The sequence below is a fragment of the Delphinus delphis genome, chromosome 20, assembly GCF_949987515.2.
Source record: "Delphinus delphis chromosome 20, mDelDel1.2, whole genome shotgun sequence".
Classification (NCBI taxonomy): Eukaryota; Metazoa; Chordata; class Mammalia; order Artiodactyla; family Delphinidae; genus Delphinus; species Delphinus delphis.
The window spans coordinates 26,276,960-26,304,483 of NC_082702.1; the positions used below are offsets into that span (position 1 = coordinate 26,276,960).

General features: G+C 36.0%; 1 protein-coding gene across 4 annotated transcripts in view; it reads left to right on the top strand.

The window, feature by feature from the left end:
* Positions 1-357: 357 nt before the first annotated feature.
* The window catches only part of CYLD (CYLD lysine 63 deubiquitinase), a 62,020-nt gene continuing 34,853 nt past the window's right edge, over positions 358-27,524 (top strand). For 2 of the 4 annotated variants that reach the window (XM_059999220.1, XM_059999222.1), the window contains exons 1-5: positions 370-468; positions 1,007-1,087; positions 6,725-7,376; positions 8,748-9,050; positions 11,223-11,328. In XM_059999220.1, coding sequence (XP_059855203.1) covers positions 6,873-7,376; positions 8,748-9,050; positions 11,223-11,328 — 913 coding nt within the window. In that variant the 5' untranslated portion in view covers positions 370-468; positions 1,007-1,087; positions 6,725-6,872. Of the gene's footprint in view, positions 469-1,006; positions 1,088-6,724; positions 7,377-8,747; positions 9,051-11,222; positions 11,329-27,524 lie in introns of all 4 variants that reach the window. The other 2 variants (XM_059999221.1, XM_059999223.1) reach the window with 2 other exon arrangements.

A 27,524-nucleotide genomic window follows, 5' to 3' on the forward strand; every position in this document is an offset into this window, starting at 1 on the left:
GCCCCGCCCCGGCTCTGTTGTTAGCCAATGGGGCCGTGGCACCCGCAATATTTCGTCCAATCAGCCAGAGCCCCCCGCCCCCCATATCTCCAGTTCTCCTCCCCTCCCCTTCGCTTTCCCTTTGGCTCGACCGAGCTTGACGGAGTGGAAAGTCCCTTCAGTCCGCTCCGGGCCGGCAGCCATTGGAGGAAGGTCTGTCACAGGATGGCCCAATCAGAGCGTGCTTAGGAACGCAGCTCGGGCTGCGATTGGTTAGCGTCGGGATTGCCCCCGCCTACTCCTCTCCCTCCCTCCGTCCCTGGGCGGTTCGGAGGCGGGGCAGGTGGGGGCGGGCCCAGGTAGCAGGTTCGGCTGCACTGGGGCTAGCGCGTTGGAGGTAAATACTAGGGCGGCGGGTGTGGGGCGCCGGGGCCGACCCTGTAGGCGGGCTAGCGAGACTGGGGAAGGGGCGACGCCCCGCCGCCCGAGGTGAGTGAATGAGCTGGCGGCCGAGCGGGCGAGCGACTGGCGGCCCGGTCCCTCGGGCGCCCCTCCCCGGCCTCTGGGCGCCTCAAGCTACCGCGGCGGCCGTCGGGCCTCGGCGCCGGCCCGTTACTTGCCCCGGCCCTTAGCCGGCCGGGCCCGCGGGGTGCTGAGCCCGCTGATGTCAGCCTGGACTTACCCACTCCCCGGGGCTTCCCCACCGACACCCCAGCCCCTCCGGCCTTCCTGAGAGGGCTCCCAAGTCGTGGGAGCGTGGTCACCACTGCCAGGACCCCGGGAGAAGAGAGGACTTGGGGGTGGGAGCAGCGCAGGAAACCGTCTGCTCCTTGGGCCCCCATTTACAGATGGGGAAACTGAGGCACGGGCCGCTGGCGGGCTCCCGACAGCCCGGGTTGGCATCGAGAGCCCCGGGCTGTAATACTGTCACATCGGTGCCTTGGGTTTTGGAGTGTTTGTGGCTCCTGTCCAGGAAGAGCAGTCGGGGTTCTGGCCTCGTTAATGGCGTGTTGTGTTTTTCTTTCAGTTTCTCCCTTTCCAGGGTGAGGATGGTTTTACACAACAACCCGGAGTTCTTTAGTTGAAAGGTGCACTCTGTTGAAGCAAGGTATTCATTTTTTTCTTTCTTTTTTTTTCTTTCTTGTCATATTAACGATCTCTGGGGAAATCGTGAAGTCTTGACGGAAGATGGTGTTCCTGAGTTTGGTTTTCAGCCGGCTCAACTGCCCAGTTATTCATTTACTTGGCATCTTTTCTGTTCCATCCTATGGCATTTGCATGTTTTAGGATGGTTGTCACCTTCCAGCCACCAAGCTTTTCAGTCCCCGTCATGCCTGCCCCCTTCCTCTCCTCAGGTTCCCTGGAAAGTTGTATGCTTAGCTTAGCTTAGCTAAGGAGCATTCCCTGCCTGGCTTTTGATTTCGGGCTAATAGGGATCTTAATAAGATTGTTCCTTTTGCAGTCATTGCCTCCAGGAGAAAAATCCAGGCCTTGAGAGAGGGTGTTCATTCAAGCGTTGGTTTTCTGCGCACCCCCTCACGCCCCAAGTAGATTGAATGGTCTAAGAATTTAGCTTGCTAATTCCCTACTGAGTAGTGGGTGGATTTGAACTAGCACAATATTAGGTGAAAATGATTTGCCGGAAATTCTTGTCGAAGTTCATGTACTGTGAATGTTGATAACACCTAGAACATTCTCTAATGTTCTGCTACAAAATTTTACAGTACTCTTTCGAAGAAGCCTTCCTTTGGAGGGTAACTTTAGTGAGGAGCTGATAAGACCAGGGCACTTGTTATATAAAACAACAGACATGCAGCAGGAATGATTTCTTGTGATCTGGCATGCCTAAACTGTGAGTTTGTTCAAGGAAGTCTTTAACACAGAAGAAAGGAGTAAATTATCCTATTCATCAAACTTTAGTATTTTGTTCCTGATTTTCCAACTGTGATCTTAAATTTGTCAAGGTATTTTCATTGGTTGCGCAGAATTTATAGGCATCAGACATGGTGTGAGAATCTAGGAACCCAGTTTCAAATGAACCTCAAAACAACTTTTCGTAATTGTGAAATATTCCTTATTTGTTTCCTCTTATGTGTGTAACAATGAAGTGATATAAAGACTGACCATTCCTTCACTGAGCCAGAGAATTAGAATTAGCATTTATTTAGGGAATTAGGTAAAAACCTAATTACTCTCAACTCCTGAGTCTTTTCTCTTTTTCTTCTTTTAACCTAAAAGAAGCTTTTAATCACTTAAACGATTAGGATGAGGAAATGGAAGTTTGGCTTTCACTGTTATCACCTGAGTTAACCAAGTCATTCATTCATTTCTTATGTACTGATTGTCTAACATACTGTCAGGCTCTTGTTTGGGCAGTGGAAATATAAAGATGAAGGACTTAGAGAGTTCACAGTTTGGAAGTGCAGTGGCCAGGTGTAACTCCAGTGAGACAGGAGTGCTTCAGGTTCTTCGGAGGATGTGAATATGCGGATGTGGGAGCCAGACTTTCTTCCAAACCTCATAAAACCCACTTGTTTAGGTACTGAATAAGTGTGTACTTGGGTCACAGATTAATCTATGAGGAAAACGGACTCTTTTCTGGTCTGGTCTCTTTTCTGGAATCTCTGCTGTTTGGGAATGTACAACCTTGTTCTTTTAATGGGAAATATTCTTTCTTAAAATGGTAATTATTCTAGCCATTTAGAAGCATTTGGAAAAAGTCCTGTGTATCTTCTTTTTTTTGGGTATGCACACTGGCCTCCCTACCTGTTTGTCATTTATAATTATGGGCAATTTTTTAGTGTTGTAATGTTTATTCTGGCATACATAGACCCCTGTGGTTTTTAGAACAAGTCACGATATCTCAGGAGATGCAAAATGTTACTGAATTGCATCTGTTTTTGTTTTCTTCGGTGAAGTTCTTTGAACAATAACCTGATAACTTGAGAATCAAAATGACATTGTTTCTTCTAGATAAGTTAACCATTGTCACTTTCATGTAGCTAATGCTGTTCATCTGTACTATATATTATCTTTTAGAACTAATTTGGACCTTTAATATTTTCATATGAAACGTATTTCTCAATCATCTTCTTTTCATTGCATTTGATAGGAAACTGATATTTGTGCCTTCCCACCCTCACTTGGTTTAATGACTTTATTGTAATACAATTAAATTCTCCTTTACTCAGAATCCAGACCATCAACAAGCTTAGATAACCAGATATATTTTCAAATCTATCTGACCCTGAATCTCATCTGAAGTCTTGTCAAAAGAAAGTCCTGTTCAGTATGGTTTTAGCGTTAAAAATATTATTGTATTCCAACTCTTTGATAATCTTCATTCGGTACTTATAGTATTTATCAGGATATTCATAATTACTCAGTTTTTCGGCCTGAAATAAGTATGATGGTATTTTAGATGAATCGTTTGTGATACATTTACACTCAAAGTGAAGTACAGTATATTGTTAGAGGCAATTTTTAAACAATTAGACCTGGAAGGTAATAAAAGAACACAAATGATGGCAGCCATCAACCTTAAATCTTCTGTATTTTTCAGTGTCTAACACTGTGCTGAGTCCGTAAAAATACTAAACTAACAAACCTTGATGGATAAAGAACTCACTGACAATGTGATTTAAATCTTTCCCATGTGGTCTTGAGTCAGTTTTTACTGCTTGGGGTTCTTTAAGACTTAAGTTTAGTGTTGTGCATATCCCAGTGAAAGAAGAATGTGGGCATCATATTCATTTCTACAGGGAAGAAAGTCTGTATTAGCATATTCTGCTGTAATGCCAGTAACTTGAGATATCAATGTTCATTAAATTTGTCTTATATACCTCTAATAGAGCCATAAAGTTCCCTGTTCAACTTTCTCTATCAGTTGCAATGAGGAGAATCAATGTTTAATATGATAATTCCAAACCTATTCTTCCTTCATGTATTCTTTTTCAAAGAGGAAAAACCACATCCTTTTTACTTTTTGGATAATGCTTTTAAAATATTTTATAACTTTTGCTTTGGCTGTTCTAGTTGTCTAACATGACCCATCCTGTTAATGAGTTAAGCTCACTCTGACTTGTGCTAATGCAAGTCAGAAAAAAGTTACTACTACTTGTGTAGTTAACTTTAAAATACAGTTCTTATTAACTATTATTAAATTGCCCTCAATCTTTTTATAAACCAAAGGTAGTTATATTTTACTGTGGACTGTCTCTTAAATGATTTGCAAAAAACCAATCTTGTAATCAAATTCATTTAAAATAGGGTGTCCTAATGCCTTCCATACAGTGATTTAGTTTTGTCTTGGTAATATTCCATTAGCACTGGTGGTTTTTATTTTAAATCATGACATGGATTGTTAAGCTAGAGCATCAGCAGAGCAGAAGTTGTTGGCATATACTAATTATTAAGATTCAAGGAATTTCTTAATTTTAATATTTGAAGATATAATTTGTAGGAACTTAAAAGATTTCTTTTCAAAATAGAATTGCCATACTTTAAAAACAATTTTTGGCCAAAAATATTTAAATATATTCTAAAGAGAACAAAACAACTTCACTTTTTTAGGAGTTGCTTTTTGACCGTCTCATCCTTCCGGGAGCAACCGAGATAATGTCTATGCAATAAAGCCTATGCACTTTACTCCTAAAAGACCCGTTCAGAATTTATGCATTCCTCTTTTTGTTATTGTTTTGTTTGTTTTTTTTTAAAACACACAACCATATTTCATCACCTGGCTTCCCAGAACTCATTAGAAGCAATAAGTTGGAAAGCAGCAAGGCTGTAAAATAAGTCAAATGCATGTTGCAGGAAACCACAGAAAATGGCTGATGGCAGGGGAAAACCATAGACTGTAAATCTACAGAAGGCAGACGAAGAACTCAGAAAGCATGACGTAAAGCCTCATTACAAAGTAACGAGCACGCTTGCATAGTGAGGGTCACACATAATAATTTCTATTCATGTTGATACTTCAGTGATCAAGATAAAAATGAGGCTATTTCCTTGTTGAAAAGTGCTGACATTTAAAAAGAATTTTAGTCAGCAATAACAAATACTTCATTTGAGGACTTTTAAGGAATAGAGCCAAATTACGGTTTGGGTCGCCTTCCTAAGGGGTTTTGTTTATGTGGGGTTTCCACAGGTGTCTTATATAAGTAGCAAACATAAATTGATCCTATTCCTGCTGAAGAGACAGTGCCCTCAAGTGGAATTAAGACAAACACATTATACAAAAAAGAAAAGAAAAAAAAAGAGAGAGAACCACTTTATGCTGCTTGCCCTCACTAAATATTGTGCATGTATTTGTTGTGCATATATTTCGATAATGTTGGCTTGAGGAGGTGCCAAGCCCTTTACCCTGTCTTGGGTGATCTTCATGTCTCATTCTGGCTTGTAGAGGGACAGACTTTTAAAACTTTACCATTATAGAGAACCTCACTATCTACCAGTGCGTTCTAAAAGAAATGTTATTCCGTGTGTAGATTTGCCAGATTACACATTTAATCATTAAGTTAAATGGTTAAACTTAAAATTTGGCTCTTAAGTTTTAGGAGTATTTATTTTTTAATTCCAAGAACAAAATAGATAAATATGATAGTGCTATCATCTGCTGCTATTACCCAGAATAATGGAAATGGATATGGCTACCTCAGAGAAGGATGGAATAAATACCGTATTCAGAAACCAAATAGCCACATGCGTGTGACAGAGAATACCTAAGAACTATTGTTTTCAGTAAGATAATTAATTAACATAATGAATTAAAGTCTTTACTTGAATTGATGAAATTGTGTAGTTTTAAACCCATGATTCAAGTAGGGTTGCGAAGTCTATTTTAATTGCAGAAGATTAGTATTCTTGTAAAAATCTTTAATGAAAAATTGAAACTGAAAAAGAAATAATCTTTCATGTATTCCTTTCTAGTATACATAGTTAAACTTGTGGTATAAAAACATTTTATATTTGATGCTGTACTGCAGTTATATTTCTTCCTTATGTAGTCCAAGTTTTGATGGCTACAAAATTGATTTTTAAGATATATTTAATATTAAGCAGATTTATAATAGCTGATATTTATGATTGAGAGAAATTAAATGATAGCTATGATTAATACTATTAACATTTGCCTAAGGACAAAATGTACAAGATTAAGGAAATGAAACTGAGTTAGATAAAATGTTCCATTATCAAACTGTGGTACACAGATAAATGAATTGTGGTTGAAGTTTCAGAATGTGATTTTATGGTATTTTTATTGATAAAAATGTTCAATATAATAATTGTGATGGGTAACTTTTTACCTAAACTACCTGTACAGATATATATATATATATAAATAGCCTTTTTGATTTGTGTGTGTTGCCCAAATATAGCAGCTTATCCATTTAAGTTAGGCAGGATCTATTCAAACTTCTACTTGTGAAAGTTTGAAAATGTCAGAATATGTATATAAGGTTATCTTTTACTAGAATTTGAATTCATAAATTTCAATGCCTTGGAAACAAACATTATTGTATTGTCTTTGGAGATAATTTACAATTGAATCTCCTTGATTAAATACGCGAGATTACAGTAGAAACAAGTAATATAGTATATCTTTTAACCTTTTAAGATATTTTTGGAAGTATGTCATTAGTGTGTGTTTTTACTAGTCCAATGAAGAATTTTAAAAGTCTTTGACCGTAATTTTAGCTCACGGTAGAGTGAAATGTAAAGTTTCTTTTTGCTTGTCCTCCAGGCGTTTTGATTTGCTGTCTTTTTACAGCATGGACACCAGATTGCTAAAAACATGCTTTGGGACTGCCAGTGAATTTACCTTTTGCGGTTTTACTACACACTTTGTAGTTCCTTTTTTTTTGAGTTAATGTTTTGGAGTTAATATCACAATGAGTTCGGGCTTATGGAGCCAAGAAAAAGTTACTTCACCTTACTGGGAAGAGCGGATTTTTTATTTGCTTCTTCAAGAATGCAGTGTTACAGACAAACAAACACAAAAACTCCTTAAAGTACCAAAGGGGAGTATAGGACAGTATATCCAAGACCGTTCTGTGGGGCATTCAAGGATTCCTTCTACAAAAGGCAAGAAAAATCAGATTGGATTAAAAATTTTAGAGCAACCACATGCAGTTCTGTTTGTTGATGAAAAGGATGTTGTAGAAATAAATGAAAAATTCACAGAGTTACTTTTGGCAATTACCAATTGTGAAGAGAGGTTCAGCCTGTTTAAAAACAGAAACAGACTAAGTAAAGGCCTCCAAATAGATGTGGGCTGCCCTGTGAAAGTCCAGCTGAGATCTGGGGAAGAAAAATTTCCTGGAGTTGTACGCTTCAGAGGACCTTTATTAGCAGAGAGGACAGTATCGGGAATATTCTTTGGAGTAGAATTACTGGTAAGTTTGATAAGCCATTTTAGTGGGCTGTGTGTATTTGTGTCTGTGTCTGTGTGTGCACACGTGTTTTTTCCCCTTTTAAATACAAAATAAGTTTTCCCAGAAATCTTCTGTAATTTTTAATATTCATGATCCTTAGGATTTACTTTCTAATGGTAAATTGAGATGATGCAAAGATGCTGCATTGAAAACTTTTAAAAACTACCTACTATAGTAGGAAATGCAAGTAGATGATGTAATTATTGAAGACTTTCATATCTTAGAAATTTTAACATTGAATGTTAAAAATGAATTCTATCAATTGTAAATGAATTCATTACTTAAAATTGTTAATTATCCTGTGATATTATCATCTGTAGGTTTCTCACTTTTTCTTAAAGTGTACTATTAAGTTGTGAATTTTGGTTATATAAGTTAACAGCAGTTTCAACTTGCTTATAGTTGTCCCTGATAATGTACGTGAAAATCATCTTGGAATTTGTTTCTACTGAAAAGAGAACCAAGAACTCTGTGATAATGTTTCCAAAATTAATATTAATTCTCAAGAACTTAAATGTCAGTTATATTTTGACATTCTTGCAAGTAGAATTTCATGCCTTGTTTGCTTTTGTTTTTGTTTTTGCGGTACGCGGGCCTCTCACTGCCGCGGCCTCTCCCGCCGCGGAGCACAGGCTCCGGACGGGCAGGCTCGGCGGCCATGGCTCACAGGCCCAGCCGCTCCGCGGCATGCGGGATCCTCCCGGACCGGGGCACGAACCCGTGTCCCCTGCATCGGCAGGCGGACTCTCAACCACTGCGCCACCAGGGAAGCCCTTGTTTGCTTTTTGGTTTAATTTTTTAAAGCAGCAATTGTAAAACAATTGGAGATTTGCATCCTAACTATGCCATTTGCTAGCTGGGTTACTAGGTTATTTAAGCAAGCCACTTCTCTAAATCTGCTTCCTCATCTGTAAAATAGTAATATTATACACAACTTGCAGTGTTTTTGTGATATATTGATTCAGGATTTAGCACAGTGGCTGGCACACAGTAAGCGCTCAATAAATGGAGCTAGCATTACTGTCATATTAAAGTAAAGTTTTCTTTTTATGACAAAATTTTTGTTAAAATCACAATGTAGAATCTAGCCCACGCTCTCTCACAGTAATGATTTGAAATTATCAAGTAATTTTATTTCAGCATCGGATACAGTTTCTTCCTTATTTTTTAAACACCCTAAATTCAATATCAGCTTCTAATAATTATATTTCTTATATGTGTCATTTAGAATTTGTTCAGTGATTTCTCTGAAGTCCCCAGAGTGGATCTTTTTCCTTAGGGATCATCTTTCTCTATCAGTCAATCATTTTTTTCCTCTCATTTAAAAACTAGGAAGAAGGTCGTGGCCAAGGTTTCACTGATGGGATATATCAAGGGAAACAGCTTTTTCAGTGTGATGAAGATTGTGGAGTATTTGTTGCATTGGACAAGCTAGAACTCATAGAAGATGATGACACTGGATTGGAAAGTGATTATGCAGGTCCAGTGGACACAATGCAAGTTGAACTTCCCCCTCTGGAAATAAACTCCAGAGTTTCTTTGAAGCTTGGAGAAACTATAGAATCTGGAACAGTTATATTCTGTGATGTTTTGCCAGGCAAAGAAAGCTTAGGATATTTTGTAGGTGTGGACATGGTAAGAAACTTTTGAATTATGTTATCTTTATGAATATATCTATTAGCTTTACGACCAATTTAGGTACAAATTTAACACTTAGAATATCTAAAATGGACTAATTTGTAGTAATTTAAAGAACACTTTATAATTTGTCTTTGGTAGAGGAACATTGATAGGGGACAGGAGTCTAGCTGTAGATTTACACTTACTCGTTTTTCCAGTTTGAATAAACTGGAGTAATGTTTTCAGTCTTTAAATTTGCTCTATAATAGCTGACCAATAAACAGAAAAAAACCCCACTGAAATATATTGCATGATGTCTTATTTTTCTTTATTTTGAAAAGGTTTTTTTTTTCTGTAATCTGTTTCTCTTTTTGTAATATTTTGCTGAATTTAATTGGCTGATCTGATTTTAATGAGTAGTGTGTAAAAGTCATTCCTGGAAAATATCAATACCTGAATAGAGGAAAGGCACATTGCTTTAGAGGAAAAGACAATTAGCGTGTCTTCTTAGGATGTAATTCACTCAAAAGAGGTTTTTTTTTTTACTGTGATAAAATATATGTGACATAAAATTTACCAATTTAACCACCTTAAAGTGACACTGAGTACATTCACATTTTTGTGCACCCATCACCCCTATTCATCTCCAGCCCAAACTGAAACTCTGTACCTATTAAACAATAACTCCCTGTTACTCACTCCTTTCAGCCAGTATTCTACTGGTAACCAGAATTCTTTCTGTCTCTGTGAATTTGCTTATTCTAGGTGCTTCATTAAGTGGAATCATACAATATTTGTCCTTTTGTTTGTGTCACTTATTTTTAATGTTACCTTACAATCATATTTGTTAATTATGGTTACATCCCAATATGGCAAATTGGACGATACCTGTGAGATTAAGAGAAGGAGAAGAAAAAGTCTTGAGAACATTTTTCTCATAGATTGAAAATACGGACAGGAATTTGTTAGGTATAATGAAAGAAATTCGTACGGAATTATTAAGTACTAGAAAGAGTTGGGAGAGGATGTGAGTAATAGACTTGTACTCACGGTGTTTTTCGTGATTATTTTTATCAATTCAGGTACACTTTTTAGTAGGATATGAATGTTCTAGCGTAAGTTTCTCTTACGCTGTGCTTGGAAATTCTGGGAAATTCTATTTGATATCCATTAGTTAGACAAACGTTACTATGTTGTTTAGGCAAACACTTACTGAACATTTACCATGTGAGAAGTTAGAGCCAGTGTAAAACATGTGGGTCCCTCGGGATAGCTAGAAATAAAGCACATCTTTAAACCATTATTCTTTAAATATTCAGAACTTGTTTAGAGAAGAGGTTGTGGGCTGAGTGGAGGGAAGGTTGGAGAAAGAGGGCCACGGGTCATTGGGGTTAGTTTCCTCTTGCTTTAGGTCATTTGGGCCTTAAACTTGGCAAAAGCCATTTAGGCCTGTCGCTCCTTAGATGGCAGTCTAGGGAGCATCTTGTTTACTTGGGGCAGGCTGCCTAGTGATTGCACCGCCAGCTTCTCCCCCTGCCTCTGTCTGTCTTCCAGTTGGCTTGTGCAAGCATTCATTCCAAACCCCTCTAGTGCACTCCTTGAAAGGAAAGTTCTGGCAAATGCAATAGTGTTCATCTCCTATTTCTGATGACATTTCGCATGCTGTCCATATTGGTGCTCAGGGCAGTTGTCTGACTGGGCCATCTCTTAATCTAGCTCCATGAACAGCACTTGTACAGTGCTGTTCATGGAGTACATTTTTATAATTAATATAAAAATCTCCATTTTGGAGGGAATTCTTGCATACCCATAAAATGACAAAAGAACAGTTAAAAAAAGTAGACTTTCTGTCTACAGAAAGGCACACAGGAATTCAAATGGAATATTTAAGTGCTCAGGGAATGTGAAGTGACTAGAGCAAGCTAGGGTTAATTAGGGGCAGATTTCTGGCTGAAACAGTGTATGATTAATACATCTACCTATGTAGATGGATTGTTGTTATATAGATAACTATTGTCCAGTGAAATATGACAAATGCTTTTGATCCCTTGCTCATCCATGGGTTTACTATGGCTTGATTGCTCTTGATCTCATTTGTTGGAGGATCTTTTTATGGAAAATACAGACTTTCATATTTATGTTTTGTTGAGGAGGTTTTTAAAATTTATTCTATTATTTAATTTCTAGGATAATCCTATTGGCAACTGGGATGGAAGATTTGATGGAGTACAGCTTTGTAGTTTTGCAAGTGTTGAAAGTACAATTCTCTTGCATATCAATGATATCATCCCAGGTATGTTTTCTTTGTGTTTTAAATATTATGAAGGCAGAGCTTCTAAGGCATATTTAGTTATGAGGATGTAAATATAAGCTTCAAGATGCATTTTTGGAACTTGACTTTTATATTATGGAATTGTTATTACATAGAATATCCTTCCTTACCCCCAAATAAAAACAATATTTAAAGATTTGCATTTCTAAAAGTATGTGAGTGTGGGGTAGCATTTATCCATTATTGTTCACTTTTTCATTACGTTTCCCTTCTAAGTGGGTGAAAAAAAAACCCTTTCTGATAATTGCAAGGGTCAGAAAATGTAATAAACTGCTACCTGTTTGAGTGAGAGCCTGGTTTAAACTAGAAGCCTTTAAGCAGAAGTTGGTCATTTAATATAATCTAATATACTGTGGAGAGGATTCTTGCTGGATGCCCTACGATATCCCTTCCAGTTTTGAGAATGGCATAATTGATCAGGCTTCATGACTCTGTAGTCAGAAACAGATCACTCAACTTTTACATCTTAAAAATAATCTTAAGCAACCTTTTATTTTACCCTAAACAAGTAGCACCTAATGGCTGCTGTCAACTAATTGATAAATTCCTATCGATAGCAGCATCAACATCACCTTCTCCCTGCTCCTAGTAGAATTCCAATTATCAGCTAGTCTGTTGGTAGTCATGGAACTAACAGAGGCAATCAGAGGTGGTGATTCTTATTGAGCATTGAAAGTCTGCATTCAGTAGCCACAAATTATGAATCTCTTAATTAGATTGGACATTAATTCTTAATTAGTTTCTACATTCTTGACAAACTTATAAGGTAGGTCTTAATTATCCCCATTTTGCTGATAAAGAACTGAGGATTAGATAGAGATAAGACTGACTAGGATCAAGTAACATCCTAGTTGATTCTGTTAGAGCCCAAATTCAAATCCAGACTTGTCTGATTATACAGCTCTGACCTTTTCAGTACCTCCTCACCCCACATCCTGTGTGTGTACTTAGGATATGAAGCCCTGCATAGAAGAACATGATTCTCAGCCTCACATGTATACTTGGGAATATTGTTTCCATGGAGATGTATTTTGTCTTTAATTCTTTAAAAGCTGAATTTTACTATAGCAAGGATCACAACTGAACAAAATGTTTTTTTTTGCTTCCAGTGTTATTTCATTATTGTTGATTTTGACACATAACACTTTTGAGTTCCCCAAAACTCAAAAGGTCATTTCAGGTCCTCAGTTTCTTTTTTTGTAAAAATGAAGGGGCTAATACTAGGTGATCCTTGAGATTCCTTCTAGCCTGCCCTCTTTGTCCTTCCTGTTTCCCTGTTGGCTTGGCAAGTAATAAATGCTTGTTTTGCTGAGTTAGGAAATGCTTTCTACGTTAGCTTTTAGCCTTACAGCAAGAGTACATTAATTTAGTTGGAGGTATGGGATTCAAATGATAGCTTTATGTTGATTTTGCTTTGTAAACTCTGACATACTTGGTTTTCCTTGACTTCTTTGAAATCAGTTTTTAATTTCTTACACATTGGATTCTTAGCTGTTTCTTTGCTTCTCTTTGGAAACAAATGGTTTACATTCAGTGGAAAGTATACACGTGCTTTGTATTTTACCTAGTAATATTTAATTTACCTTTTCATGACTGCTTATGGAAAAACACAATTTGTGATCTTATAAATCAAAATACTTTTTAATGTTACAATAAATGCTTATTGTTTAAAAAGCAGTTTTGTAAAAGGTTGTTCCTTCATCAAATATTATTAAAGCCTTACTTAGGCTTCTTTTAGGTGTTGAGGATATAGTAGGAAGCAAAACAGGTAAAAGGTCTTCCCACATGGAGGTTTTATGCTAGTGAGTGAAGACAGACAATAAATAAGACATATGGTCAATTAGATGGTGATTGCATGGAGAATGACAAGGCAAGGTGGAAGGGGAGTGCTGGGTTGTGAGGGGTGGGATTTTTCTACTTTATATAGGGTAGTCCTAGTGAACCTCTCTAATGTGACATTTGAGCTCTTGACATGAAGGAGATTTGAGGACTTGGCCAGCTTGAGGAATAGCAAGGGGTTCATTGTGGCTTGAATGAGGGAGAGTGATAGGAGAGGTAGTGGAGCTGGACCAGGCAGGGCCAAGTGGGCTGGTGTATGGATTCTTGGCTTTACTCTGAGGGAGATGGGGAGCTCAGGTGGGTTTTGAGTGAAGGACAGCTTAACCCTAACTTACGTTTTTAAATGATCGCTTTGGCTGCGTGTTAGAAGGCAAAAACGGAAATCAGGAGGAGGACTGTTGCAATTATCCATATGAGAGATAGAGGATGGTGGCTTGGATTGAGGTGGTATATCGAGGTGGTATATAATATATTGTTTAGCCTGTTTTTAAACTTAGTATAAACAGAGTCTCAGTGATTGTATTCTTTAATGCTTGCATCATTTACTTAAAGTGTATTTTGAGAGTCTTTCCTGTAGATGATGGTGTTAGTAGTCTGTTCACCCTCACTGCTTCATAGTATATTTCATTGTGTGAATACTTCATGATTTAATAACCCATTCTAATGTGAATGGATGTTTGGGTTTTGCGTATTTCCATATCCTCTTCACCACTTCACCACCATTTTTGCCAATCTGATGCCTTTGGGAAATGGTATCTCAAGGTGGTTTTAATTTGTAGTTTCCTGATTACAAGTAGGGTTGAATAACTTTTCATATGTTTATGGAACATTTGTGTCTTCTGTTAAATACCTGTTTGTGTCTTTGCACAGTTTTCTGTTGATTTGTTTGTCTATTTATTGATTTATGAGTTCTCTATTTTAAACTTTTAATGAAATATTTTTTCAACATTTTATTATGAAATTTCAAACATATGGAAAAGTTGAAAGAATTTTATACTGAACATCCCTATTCCTATGACCTAGAGTCTACACTTAATATTTCTGTACTTGCTTTATCATCTATTTATCCATCCCTCTATCCATGCACTGATCCACCATTTTTTTAATGCATTTCAAAATAAGTTACAGACATCAGTACACTTCCTCCTAAATACTTCAGCGCGCATATAATTAGCTAGAGATAAGTATTTACGGTTTTTTTTCCTTTTGAGATGAAAGACATACATGTAATGAAATATACATTGTATCATTTGAGTTTTGACCAATACAAATACCCTTGAGTTTAGTAACTATCAAGTTACTAAAATAATTTTTAATAAGAAATGCATTCACATAGCTCAAGTCAAAATAATGAAACAGTATAGGAGGGTATCTTGTTTCCATTCTTATCCCCTCTGCTCCAGTTGCACCCTCACTCCTCTCCTTGCCTCCCATTAGTAACTATTTTTTTTAGTTTCTTGTATATCTTTCCAGAGTTTCTTTACACAATATAAATAGTCTTTCTTCCCTTTTTAGGCATGAAACTTAGTATTTACGCTGTTCTGAACGTGCTTTATTCTCTTCACTCTATATCTTGGAGCTCTTTGTATATCTGAATAGAGAGGTTCTTCTCATTATTTACAGTGTTTATTTTTCCGTTGTATTGTGGTTCCATAATTTATTGATTCATATTGATGGATATTTGGATTGTTCTTAATTTTTACTATTACAAACAATGCTGCATAGCCTTGTACATATATATTTTCCACATGTGCTTAACTTATCTATAGGATAAATTCCCAGAAGTGGGATTGTTTGGTGAAAAGCTGTATACATTTGTATTGTTCTAGATACTGCTTAACTGCTTTCAGTAGTGGATATAAAAATTTACATTCCTACCAGCAGAGTGTGAGGGTGATTTATTTTTTTATTGAAGTATAGTTGATTTACAGTGTTGTGTTTCTGGTGTACAGCAAGGTGATTCAGTTTTACATATATATATATATATATATATATATATATACACACACACACACATGTGTGTGTTTGTGTGTGTGTACACACACTCAAATTCTTTTCCATTATAGTTTAATACAAGATACTGAATATAGTTCCCTGTGCTATACAGTAGGACCTTGTTGTTTATCTATTTTATATAGTTGTTTGTTTCTGCTAATCCCAAACTCCTAATTTACCCCTTCCCCACCCCCTTTCCCCTTTGGTAACCATAAGTTTGTTTTCTATGTCTTGTGAGTCTGTTTCTGTTTTGCAAATAAATTCACTTGTATAATATTTTAGATTCTACAAATAAGTGATATCATATGATATTTGTCTTTGTCTGAGACCTAGAGATTATCATACTAAGTGACTTACTTCACTTAGTATGATAATCTCTAGGTCCATCTGTGTTGCTGCAAATGGCATTATTTCATTCTTTTTTATGGCTGAGTAATATTCCATTGTATATAGATACTGCATCTTCTTTATCCTTTCATCTGTCGATGGACATTTAGGTTGCTTCCATGTCTTGGCTATTGTAAATAGTGCTGCTGTGAATATTGGAGTGCATGTATCTTTTTGAATTAGAGTTTTCTTCAGATATATGCTTAGGAGTGGGATTGCTGGATCATATGGTAGCGCTATTTTTAGTTTTTTTAAAAAAATATTTATTTATTTATTTGGTTGCACCAGGTCTTAGTTGTGGGAGGCAGCATGTGGGCTCCTTAGTTGTGGCATGCGAACTCTTAGTTGCGGCATGCATGTGGAATCTAGTTCCCTGACCAGGGATCGAACCTGGGCCCCCTGCATTGGGAGTGTGGAGACTTATCCACTGCAGTGCCAGGGAAGTCCCTCTATTTTTAGTTTTTTAAGGAACCTCCACACTGTTTTCCATAGTGGCTGTGACAGTTTACATTCTCACCAACAGCATAGGAGGGTTTCATAAGGGGGATTTTTTTTTTATAGCCTTGTCATAGATTTTTTTTCCAATCTGATAGGTGAAGGATATATTTCAGTATAGTTTTAATTTGCATGTCTGTGATGAATGTGATTGAGCATCCTTTTGTATGATTAAGAGAAATTTGTATTTCTCTTTCTGTGGACTGTTTATACATATTTATTGTCTATTTTAAAAAGTTGGATTATCGTTTTTTTTTCTTACCAATTTCTTCTTTATGTGTTAGGGTTGTAAACTTTTTTGTGATATGAGATGCAAATGTTCCTGTTTCATTTGTCCCTAACCCTCATTTGTCATTAGTGTTTTTAATTGTTTGCTTATCTGATTGTCCTCATTTTTAAACATTGTGATAAAATATATGTAATAAGATTTACCATTTTAACCATTTTTAAGTGTACAGTCAGTGGCATTAAGTATATTTACAATGATGTGCAACCATCACTGCTGTTTCCATACCTTTTTCATAATCTCAAACAGAAACTCTATACCTATTTAGAAATAGCTCCCCATTTCTCTCTTCCCTCAGCCCCTGGTAACTTCTGTTCTCTACTTTCTGTCTTTATAAGTTTGCCTATTCTAGATACCTCATGTAAGTGGAATCCAAACAATATTTGTCCTTTGTATATAGCTTATTTCACTTAGTTTAATGTCTTTTGACTTTGCTTTAGGTGATTTTTGTCATGCAAGATTTAAAATTTTTACGTAGCTGAATTTATCAAATTTGTTAGAGGCTTCTGGATTTTGTCATTCCAAGGTTATAAAGGAATTTCTCCATGTTTTCTTCTAGTACTCTTGTGGTTTTATTTTTTACATTTATTTCTTTGATCCATTTTTATTTTATATGGTGTATGATGTGAAATATGGATCTAATTTAGGTTCCAGCCGCCTGCCCAGATAGTTACCCACTTGTCCCAACACCATTTATTAAAAAGTCCATCTTTTTCTTCCTCCTTTGAGATGCCACTTTCATCATACTGAACTCCCACATATACTTCAGTTATTTCTGGACTTTCTATTCTGTCTGTTCATGCTTCAGCACCACATTGTTTTTAATGATTCTTTATAATATGTTTTAATAAGAGCCCTAGTCCTGTCTCATTGCTCTTCTGAGTTTTCCTGTTATTCTATATTGTCTTCTACAAGTTTAATAGTTTTGCTTTTCACATTTAAGTGTATAATACACCTAGATTTTATTTTGTGTAGGATATGAGGTACATATACCCAATTTTCTCTACCATGCTTGCTGGGTATAAATCAAGTTTTAACATATGTATATATGGATCTCTTTCTGTGCTCTACTCTTTCTCTACATTAAGACCTCTAGGCCTTTATCATCATAGCTTTAGCAGAAGTCTTACAGCTGTAAGAGTACATTTCCCTTCTTGTTCTTTCTCTTTTTTTTAATAACTAAAAAGGTTTATTAAAATTAATAACCAAGTGTTTTAATTGACATCAGAAGAGCAAAACAATAAACCCTGAGCTTGTTCTTTTTCTTAATGAGTGTCTTGGCTGTGATTGGCCTTTGACTCTTCACTGTAAATTTAACAGTCAGCTTCTCAAATACTATGAGAGTTCCGTTGGGATTTTGATTGGAATTGCAGTTAAGCTGTGGAATAATTTGAGGAAAATTGACATTTCTATTATATTGAAACTTCTAATACATGAACAATGTATAGCCTTTCATTTGTTTAATCTGTTTTTAGTAAAATTTTATAATTTTCTCCATTTCTTGCATGTATTCTGATACATTATAAAGTAAAACGTATTTTCTAATAGTTTTTTGGTGATAAGTAGAAATACAGTCTACTTATAAAAACAGTTGTATTGAGATCTAATTCACATACCATATAATTCACTAGTTTAAGCCATACAATTCAGTGTCTTGTAGTGTATTTACAGATATGTATAGTTATCACAACAGTCAATTGGAGAACATTTTCATCAACTCAGAAAGGAACCCTGTACCTTTTAGCTATAACTCCATTATCCCTTCATCCTCCTCAGTCCTAGGCAACCATCAGTCTACTTTCTGTCTCTGTATGTTTGCCTATTGTAGACATTTCATATAAATAGAATAATATAATCTGTGCTCTTTTGTGACTGACTTCTTTCACTTAGCATAATGTTTTCAAGGTTCATCCATGTTATAGCTTATATCAGTACCTCATTCTTTTTTATGCCTGAATAATACTCCATTGTAATAATATATCACATTTTGTTTATCCATTCATCTGTTGATGACACTTGGGTTCCCTCCATCTTTTGGCTATAATGTATAATGCTGCTACAAACGTTCGTGTACGGGTTTTTGTGTGGATGTATGCTTTCATTTCTCCTGGGTATATATCTAGGAATGGAATTGCTGGGTCATATGGTAGCTCATGTTTAATCATTTATGGAACTGCCAGACTGTTTTCCAAAGTGGCTGCACCATTTCGCATTTTACAGCAATGTAAGAGAATTCTGATTTCTTCATTTTTTTTGTTGTTATTTGACTTTCTGATTCTAGCCATCCTAGTGGGTGTGAAGTAGTATCTCAGTTGACTTCTGTATGCTGAGTTTTGTTATAAACAATCTTATTAAAATCTTTTATTCACAGTTTATCTGTAGATTACTTTTTTAGTAGCAAGTCATTATCATCTGCAAATACTGTTTTACCTCTTCCTTCTAATCCTTATATCTTTCATTTTTAAAATATGGTTTTGTTATCCTAGTGTCCCTGTAAATGTAATATTGGATAGACGTGGTGAAAGGAGGCATCTTGGCCTTGCTCCTGATCTCAAAGTGAATGCTTTCAGCATTGCACTATGAAGTATGATGTTCATCATAGGATTTTATTGTTGTTGCTGTCATTTATCAGGTTATAGAAGCTACCCACTATTCCCCATTTTCAAAGAGTTTTATCATGAGTGGATATCGAATTTTTTTTTTTTTTTTTGGCTGTGTTGGCTCGGGTCTTTGTTGCTGTACGCGGGCTTTCCCTAGTTGCAGCGAGCGGGGGCTACTATTTGTTGTGGTGCATGGGCTTCTCATTGCGGTGCCTTCTCTTGTTGCGGAGCACAGTTTCTAGATGCATGGGCTCAGGAGTTGTGGCTCACGGGCTCTAGAGCGCAGGCTCAGTAGCTCTGGTGCATGGGTTTAGCTGGTCCGCGGCATGTGGGATCTTCCCAGACCAGGGCTTGAACCCATATCCCCTGCATTGGCAGACGGATTCTTAACCACTGCACCACCAGGGAAGTCCCTAAATTTTATCAAACTTTTTTCTTTATATATTGAGATAGTCCTATGTTTCTTTTCTTTTAATCTGCTAATTTTATAATATTAAATTAGCCTTACATTCCTGATATGTCCACTTTTATCATGAGTCATGCATTGCTTGGTCCAGTTTGCTAATTTTTGCATGTTTCAAAATTAAAGAACAAATTTGCATTGCATGTTTAAAAATTTTTTTACATAGTGCCCTGGAATGGGCTTGCCTCAGGAAGGGCCTGTTCCTTGGAAAGTGTTGGGGTAAAATTAAAAAAAAAAAAATTTAAAAATGCATGTGTTTAAATTAAAAAAACATTTTTGTTTGGTAAAGTACATATGGCATAAACTTACCATCTTAACCATTTTTACATGTACAGTTCAGTGGTATTAAACACATTCATAATTTTGTATAACAATCATCACCATCTGCCTCCTTAATGCTTTTCATCTTGTAAAACTCTGTACCCATTAAGCAGTAAACGCCCATCTCTCCCCTACCCTCAGCCTCTGGCAACTGCTGTTCTATTTCCTGTCTCTATGATTTGGATTACTCTAAGTACTTCATTTAAGTGGAATCGTACACTGTTTCTTTTTTAATGATTAACCATTCCACCCCGCCACTCCATGGTAACCACCACTCTACTCTCTGTTTTTCTGAGTTTGTCCTTTTCAGATTCCACATATAAATGAGATCGTACAGTATTTGCCTTTTTCTTCAAAAAATTAAAAATAGAATTACCCTACAATCCAACAAGCCCACTTCTGGATGTATATCCAAAGGAAATGAAAACAGGATCTCAAAAAGATGTCTGCACTCCCATGTGCATTACAACATTATTTACAGTAGCCAAGGTATGGAAACAACCAAAATGTCCATCAACGGATAAATGGATAAAGAAGATATTGTGGAATATTATTTGGCCATGAGAAAGAAGGAAATCCTGCCATTTATGACAATGTGGTTGGACTGTGAGGGCATTATGCTAAGTGAAATAAGGCAGACAGAGAAAAACAATCTTGCCAGAGGATTCTCACTTTCATTTATTCAAAAAGCCATCTTTTGGATTTCTTAATCCTTTCTAGATATATTGATTTTCTGTTTCAGTAATTTTAAAAATTATTCTTTCTTTGACTTTTTGTGGATTCTATTTTTTTCTAAACTGTTTAGTTTGAATGCTTATTAGCTTGTTAATTTTTAGTCTTTTTTTCTAGTGTAAAGCATCTAAGGCTATAGATTCTCTCTATGTACCCAACTACCTACATTCCATAAAATTTGATATATAGTTATCTTGTTACCATTAAATTTGAAGTGTTTTATAATTTCCTTCATGAGTTTTTTAATGTAATTCATCAACTATTTTAAAATGTACTTTAAAAATTTTCAGGTGTCTGTTTTTATCGTTATTTTCAATTTGATTGATATGGTGAGAGAATATGATACTAATCCTTTGACATTTGTTGAGGCTGGCTTTATGGCCTAGTACGTGATCAATTTTCAGAAATGTTCTGTGTGTACTTGAAGAGAATGTGTTTTCTTCAATTGTAGTTGCATGTAGTTCATGCATATTTTATATGTCCCTTAGGTCAAGCTAATTTATTATGCTATTCAAATTTTATGTATCATTACTGAGTTTTTAATTGTGAGGCCTAACAGTTACTGAACAAGGTATATTAAAACATCCTCATATGATGATGGATTTGTTAATTTCTTCTTAATCTATAAGTGTTTCCTTTAATTTTGAAATTGTTATTTGCTACATACAAGTTTAGAATTTTTATGTACCTAGAATTTAGAATTGTTATATCTTGTAAGTGATTTCTCATTATGTGGTGACTGCCTCCATCTCCAGTAATTTTTTCTTTTTTTTTTTTTTTTTTGCCTTAAATTCTGTTTTGTATGATATAGATAGGTTTTCTTTTGGTTAGTATTTTCCAGGTATGTCTCTTTTTCATGATTTATGTTTTAGTTATGTCTCTTATAATCACATATAGTTGGTTTCTTAATATAGTTTGACAATTTTTATATTTTAACTGAAGATTTTAATCTATTAATAGTTATCATTGCTGACAGTTGGATTTATTTCTACCATCTTGTGTGTTTTCTATTTGTCCTACTTTATCTACCCTATCCCTAATGTGTTTTTTTGGATTGAGATGTTTCCCCCCGTCCCACCTTCTTTACTCCATTTTCCCACTCTATCCCACTTGTTTTCTTTTCGACAGCATGTCATTTTTTAAAAAAATCCATTCTGATGATCTCTGTCTTTTTGTTGTTGTGTTTAATGTGTTAACACTTAAAGTAATTTCTGTTTATTATGTTTTCTATTTGTCCCTCTGTTTTTCATTCTTCTTATAGTCATTTTCTACCTTTTTGGTAGATTATTTGAAAAATTTTAAGAATTATATGTTAATTAATATATTGGTTTTAAAGCTATATTTCATTGTAATATTGCTTTTAGTGGTTTCTCCAGGGATTATAGTATATATCCTTATGTTTTAGTTTAGTTCGGGTTAATATTGTGCCAATTATATACATCAGTATAAGGTGTAGAAACCTTGTAACCATGTAAATCTAGTTACCTCTTCCTCATTATTTATGCTATTAATTGTCATGTACATTACATCTGTGTACTTTAAAAATGCACAAGAAAATGTTATATTTTTTGTTGAAATAATCATTTATATTTTAAAGAATTAAAAGATCTGTGCATCTATTTATCATTTTCCTTCATCCTGAAGAACTTCTTGTGGTGTTTGTTGAAGTGAAGTCTTCTAGAAATGAATTTCTCTTAATTTTCTTTGTCTGAGAATGTCTTTATCTTGCCTTCATATTTGAAGGATATTTTGGGTATATATAGAACTCTGCTATAAAGTTGGTTTTCTGTGATTTTCTGGCCTTCATAGTTTCTGATGAAAAGTCATCAGTAGCCTGAATCATTGTGACCCTGTATGTAATGTAATATGTTGTTTTTCTCTGTGTGCTTTGAAGACTTTATATTTGGCTTACAGCATTTAACTATGATGTGCCTAGAATGATTTTCTTCATCTTTATCCTGGTTGGCATTTGCTAAACTTCTTGGATTTGTAAATTTATATTTTTAACAAAGTAGGAAACGTCTAGCCATTTTTCCTTCAAATGTTTTTTCTGTTCCTTTCAGTGTTCTCTCTTTCTGTACCTTCAATTTGATATATGTCAAAATTTTTGGTATTGTCCCTTATCCTTAAGGTTCTGTTAATTTTTTTTCAAATTTTAGTCCCTCTGTTCTTTAGATAATTCTATTGTTCTACCTTCAATTTTATTCACTTCCCCCTCTTTTATCCGCATTGTGCTTTTAACACATCCAATACATTATGTTTTGAGATATTGTATTTTTAAGTTTTTAAAAGTATTTTAAGACTTTCCATCCAGTTCCTTTTTTTGTTTCTCTAGTTTTTATTTCTCTGATGAGATATTCCTATCTTCTCCTTCACTGTAAGCATATTTTTCTTTACTTCATTAAGCACAGTTATAATAGCCTCTTTACAATTCTTATCTGCCAATTACAACATCAGAATCATCCATGCATTGGTATCCATTGCAGTTTTTTCTTTTTAGACTGTCAGTTTACTGTTTTTTTTTTTTTGGTATGTTAAGCAATTTTTTAAGTTTTTTGTTTTGTTTTACTTTTACTTTTTTTTTTTCTTTACGGTACACGGGCCTCTCACTGTTGTGGCCTCTCCCGTTGTGGAGCACAGGCTCCAGACGCGCAGGCTCAGCGGCCATGGCTCACGGGCCTGACCGCTCTGTGGCATGTGGGATCTTCCCGGACCGGGGCACGAACCCGTGTCCCCTGCATCGGCAGACGGACTCTCAACCACTGCGCCACCAGGGAAGCCCTTACTTTTACTTTTAGCATTAGTACAAAACCTTCATAAGAAGGTCATTTTAGTTGTAAGCCAGTAGTAGTTCTCCACCTGTGGTGATTTTGCCCACAGAAGACATTTTGCAGTGTCTGGAGACATTTTTGATCAACGCATCTGGGGTAGGAGTACTGCTTGAATCTAGGGGATAGAGACAGAGATGCTGCTAGACATCCTACAATGCAGCAAGCAGCCCTCCACAAAAAAAGATCTGGTCTGAAATGTTAGCCTTGCCGAGGTTGAGAAGCCCTGTCCTAATAAGCAAATTCTGTGAGTTATGCTAATTTTATAATGTAACTTGCTGGATAGCTAAGGGGAATCCCTTTTAAAATCAATTTTCTTTCATTATTTATTCTTACAGGAATAATCAACTCTATGATAATATTGTCTCACCAGAACCACATGGATAAATGTAATTTAACTTGTCTTACCAAATCAAATATCTCTGTGGGTATTTCTTTTTCTTTCTTTCTTACCTTTTTTTTTATTTTAAATGTCCAAAGGGTACTTTTGAAAGCTCAAAACCTTATTAGTATAACCATCCTTTTTACGTACCTTAATTGAATTTCTTTGAATTTTCCATTTTACAACTAAATATAATTCATTATATCAAGTAAGTTGGGAGGCTGGGGAAATCATTAGTTCAGTATTATAATTTAAGAAAGAAAAAGATACCTGAAATATAAGGTTGGCTTATGTATAATTAATTGTGTTTTTCTCAGTTTGCCGTAGAATAAAGATTTGAAATGCCCCCACCCCCTTTTTTTCCAACTCCAGAGCTGTATTTCTTTCTGTATACTTTTTCCATATCTCGATTTGGTTTGAAATGTAAATGATCTTGGGTTCTACAGTAGCACTTAAGAAGAAAAGAAAAGAAAAAGCTACCATTTCTATTTTTCATGTGATGGAAGTATATATAACCTCACAAAGAATTCATCTTTAGTAGTATTTATCTTCAAAAACATTTACAATTACATTTTATTTAAATAGTGATGTAAGATTAAAATAATCAAAATTAGTTACATGAATCTCTTAGGAATCACTTGTCAGGCAAACTTTGATCTTATAGATCAGTGGCAATCATTGTCATTGTTACTGGCTCTCAGAGCAGTGTGACAGGCAAGGCAAAGAATGCTTTTTTTTTTTCTTTTAAACCTTGATTTTCATAAACCATGAATAGAAGATAATTAGGAATGATACCAGGTTTTATTACATAATACACCAATTATACTTTTTTGCCAACAAAATAAAGCCTGCAAATAGACTTTAAAAAGCAATGTTGTCTAAACGAAAATTAATTTCATTTATTTAAATAGGTCTTCATCTATATTTCATGTCATCATTAACACCCATTTCTTGAGAGAGAAGAAAATAGTCATAATCTCATTTAGTTTCTTAGTTTTTTTTCTTGCCCTATTACCTTCACTCGTAGGACAAAATTATTTACAGCATTAAAAAATTTTTTTTGGAAGTGGTTGAACAGTTGATGAGATTAGGAAAGAATTCATCCTATTCAGTTGCTTGTTACAGTAGGCTTCTGAAGAATACCATTGACTAAAAATGCAGGAGTCTTCAGCCTGTTAAGAGTTTTTCATCTCTTCATTACTGTTTTTTTTTTTTTTTTTAATTTATTTGTTTTTGGCTGCGTTGGGTCTTCATTGCTGTGCACGGCTTTTCTCTTGTGGCGAGCCGGGGCTACTGTTCATTGTGGTGCCTGGACTTCTCATTGCGGTGGCTTCTCTTGTGGTGGAGTATGGACTCCAGGCATGCGGACTTCAGTAGTTGCAGCACACGGGCCCTAGAGAGTGCGGGCTTCAGTAGTTGTGGCGTGTGGGCTCAGTAGTTGTGGTGTGCAGGCTCTAGGGTGCTCCGGCTTTCAGTAGTTGTGGCGCGTGGGCTCTAGGGTGCAGGCTCAGTAGTTGTGGCACACTGGCATAGTTGCTTCGCGGCACGTGGGATCTTCCTGGACCAGGGATGGAACCTGTGTGCCCTGCATTGGCGGGCAGATTCTTAACCACTGTACCACCAGGGAAGTCCCGTTTGTTACTGTTTTAAATGTTAAAAACCTGTAACATAATCTAATTTGACATTATATTCAGGTTCTCAAACCTGTTGTGATGAAGCATATCAATTAGTGCCTCCCCTAAATTTCTGCTTTTTTTAGTCCAATCTGTGTTGTCTTTTTTAGTTTTGGGGGTTAGGAATGTAATACTCATTTTGTTTTTCAGATTATGTAGTACATTCATGTTCGCACAGAATTTTCAAAGGGTGTATGAGACCTCTTTTCCTCCTAGCATTGCCCCCCAACTACCTAATTATCTTCTGCATCCTTCTTGATTAATTCGTTTCTTTGTTGTTCAGTGTTTGCATATTTTATACACTTTTTTGTACCTTCTTTTTATAATCTTAACAATTTTAGTGAGTTTTAACTGACATACAGTAAACTGCACATATTTTAAGTATATAGTTTGTTATGTTTTAACGAATGTGTAGACCAGTGAGACCTTTACCGCAGTCAAGATAGTGAGCATGTCCATCACCCCGAGGTATGCCCCTTGTGTTTGCTTCCTTCCATCTGCGTGTCCCATCCTCCAAAATCTAGGCAACCATTGATCTTTTTTCTGTCAGTGTACATTTGTTCACATTTTCCTAGAATTTTATATAAATGGAGTAACTCAGGATGTATTCTTTTTTTTTTGGTCTGACTTATTTCATTCAACGTAATTATTTGTTGACTCATCCACGTGTCCCTTCTGTTGCTGAGAAGTATTCCATTCTATAGTGAGAAATAATATATATATATTATATATGAATAATACATATTATATATGTATAATATATATTATATATATGCATTATATATATTATATGTGTGTATAATGTATATACAATATATATAAATGTATAATATATATATATGTGTCTGCCCCTGAGTCTTGCTAATGTTTGGTCTTTGACCCAGGTTCCTGACACAGAGCTCCTAAAATCCTTTGGAATTTTCTGGGTGATAGAAGTGTCTTTTGTTCTTATGAGGTGATTCTTAGTGGGCTCCTGGATGGAGGGCTGGTCACTACAGAGACCAAGCCATGATTAGAACTTTCAGCCACAGCCCCATCCCCTGGAGAGGGGAGAGGAGCTGGAAATTGAGTTAGTAATCAAGCATGCCTATCTGATGAAGTCTCCATAAACATTCCCATAGTATGGGGTTTTGAGAGCTTGCAGGTTACCGCAAAGCTTACGGTCTTTTGGGACTGAGCCCTTAACTTGTGGGATTTGCCGCTAACCCCAGGTAGATAGCATCAGAACCAAATTGAATTGTAGGACACCCAGCTGGTGTCACAGCTTAGTGTGGGAAAACTCCTCACACATTTGGTGGCCAGAAGTGTCAAAATTGTTGTGAGCATGAGAACAAAGGGAAAGACAGCGTGTTTCCCCTATAGGCATAGGGATATACCATTTTGTTTTTTCATTCACTTGTTGGTGGAATTTGGCTTGTTTCTATTTAGTTTGTGGCTATTATGAATAATGCTGCTATGAAAATTCATGTATAAGTCTTCGTATGGACATAGGTATTCATTTCTCTTGGGTAAATACCCAGATGTGGAATGGCTGGTACTATTGTAGGTGATTGTTGAACTTTAAAAACAAAACAAAACAACAGCAACCTGCCAAACGGTCTTTCCAAAGTGGTTATACTATTTTACATTCCCAGCAGCAGTGTGTGAGAATCCCAGTTTTTGCATGTCCTTGCCAGCGCTTGGTATGGTCAGTCTTATAAATTTTAGCTATTCTAATAGCTATATAGTGGCATCTAGTTGTAGCTTTAATTTTCATTTTTCTGATGGCCAGTGATGTTGAACATCTTTTTATGTGCTTATTTGTCATCTGTATATCTTCCTTGGTGGAGTATCTATGCAAATCTTTGGCCAATTTCTTGTTAATTTATTTTTATTATTGGGTTTTGAGAATTCTTATAAATCTGAATATAAGCCCTTTGTCAGATATATGATTTAAACATATTTGAGATTATTATATATTTGCATGCAGTTGTAAGAAATAATACAGAGAGATCTTGTGTACCCCTTACACAGTTTTCCCCAAAGGAACATCTTATACAACTACAGTGTAAGATCACAGCCAGGGTGTTGACATTGATATGGTCAATATACAGAACATTCCCATTACCACAAGGATACTTCGTGTGGCCTTTTTATTGTCACACTGCCCGTCTTGT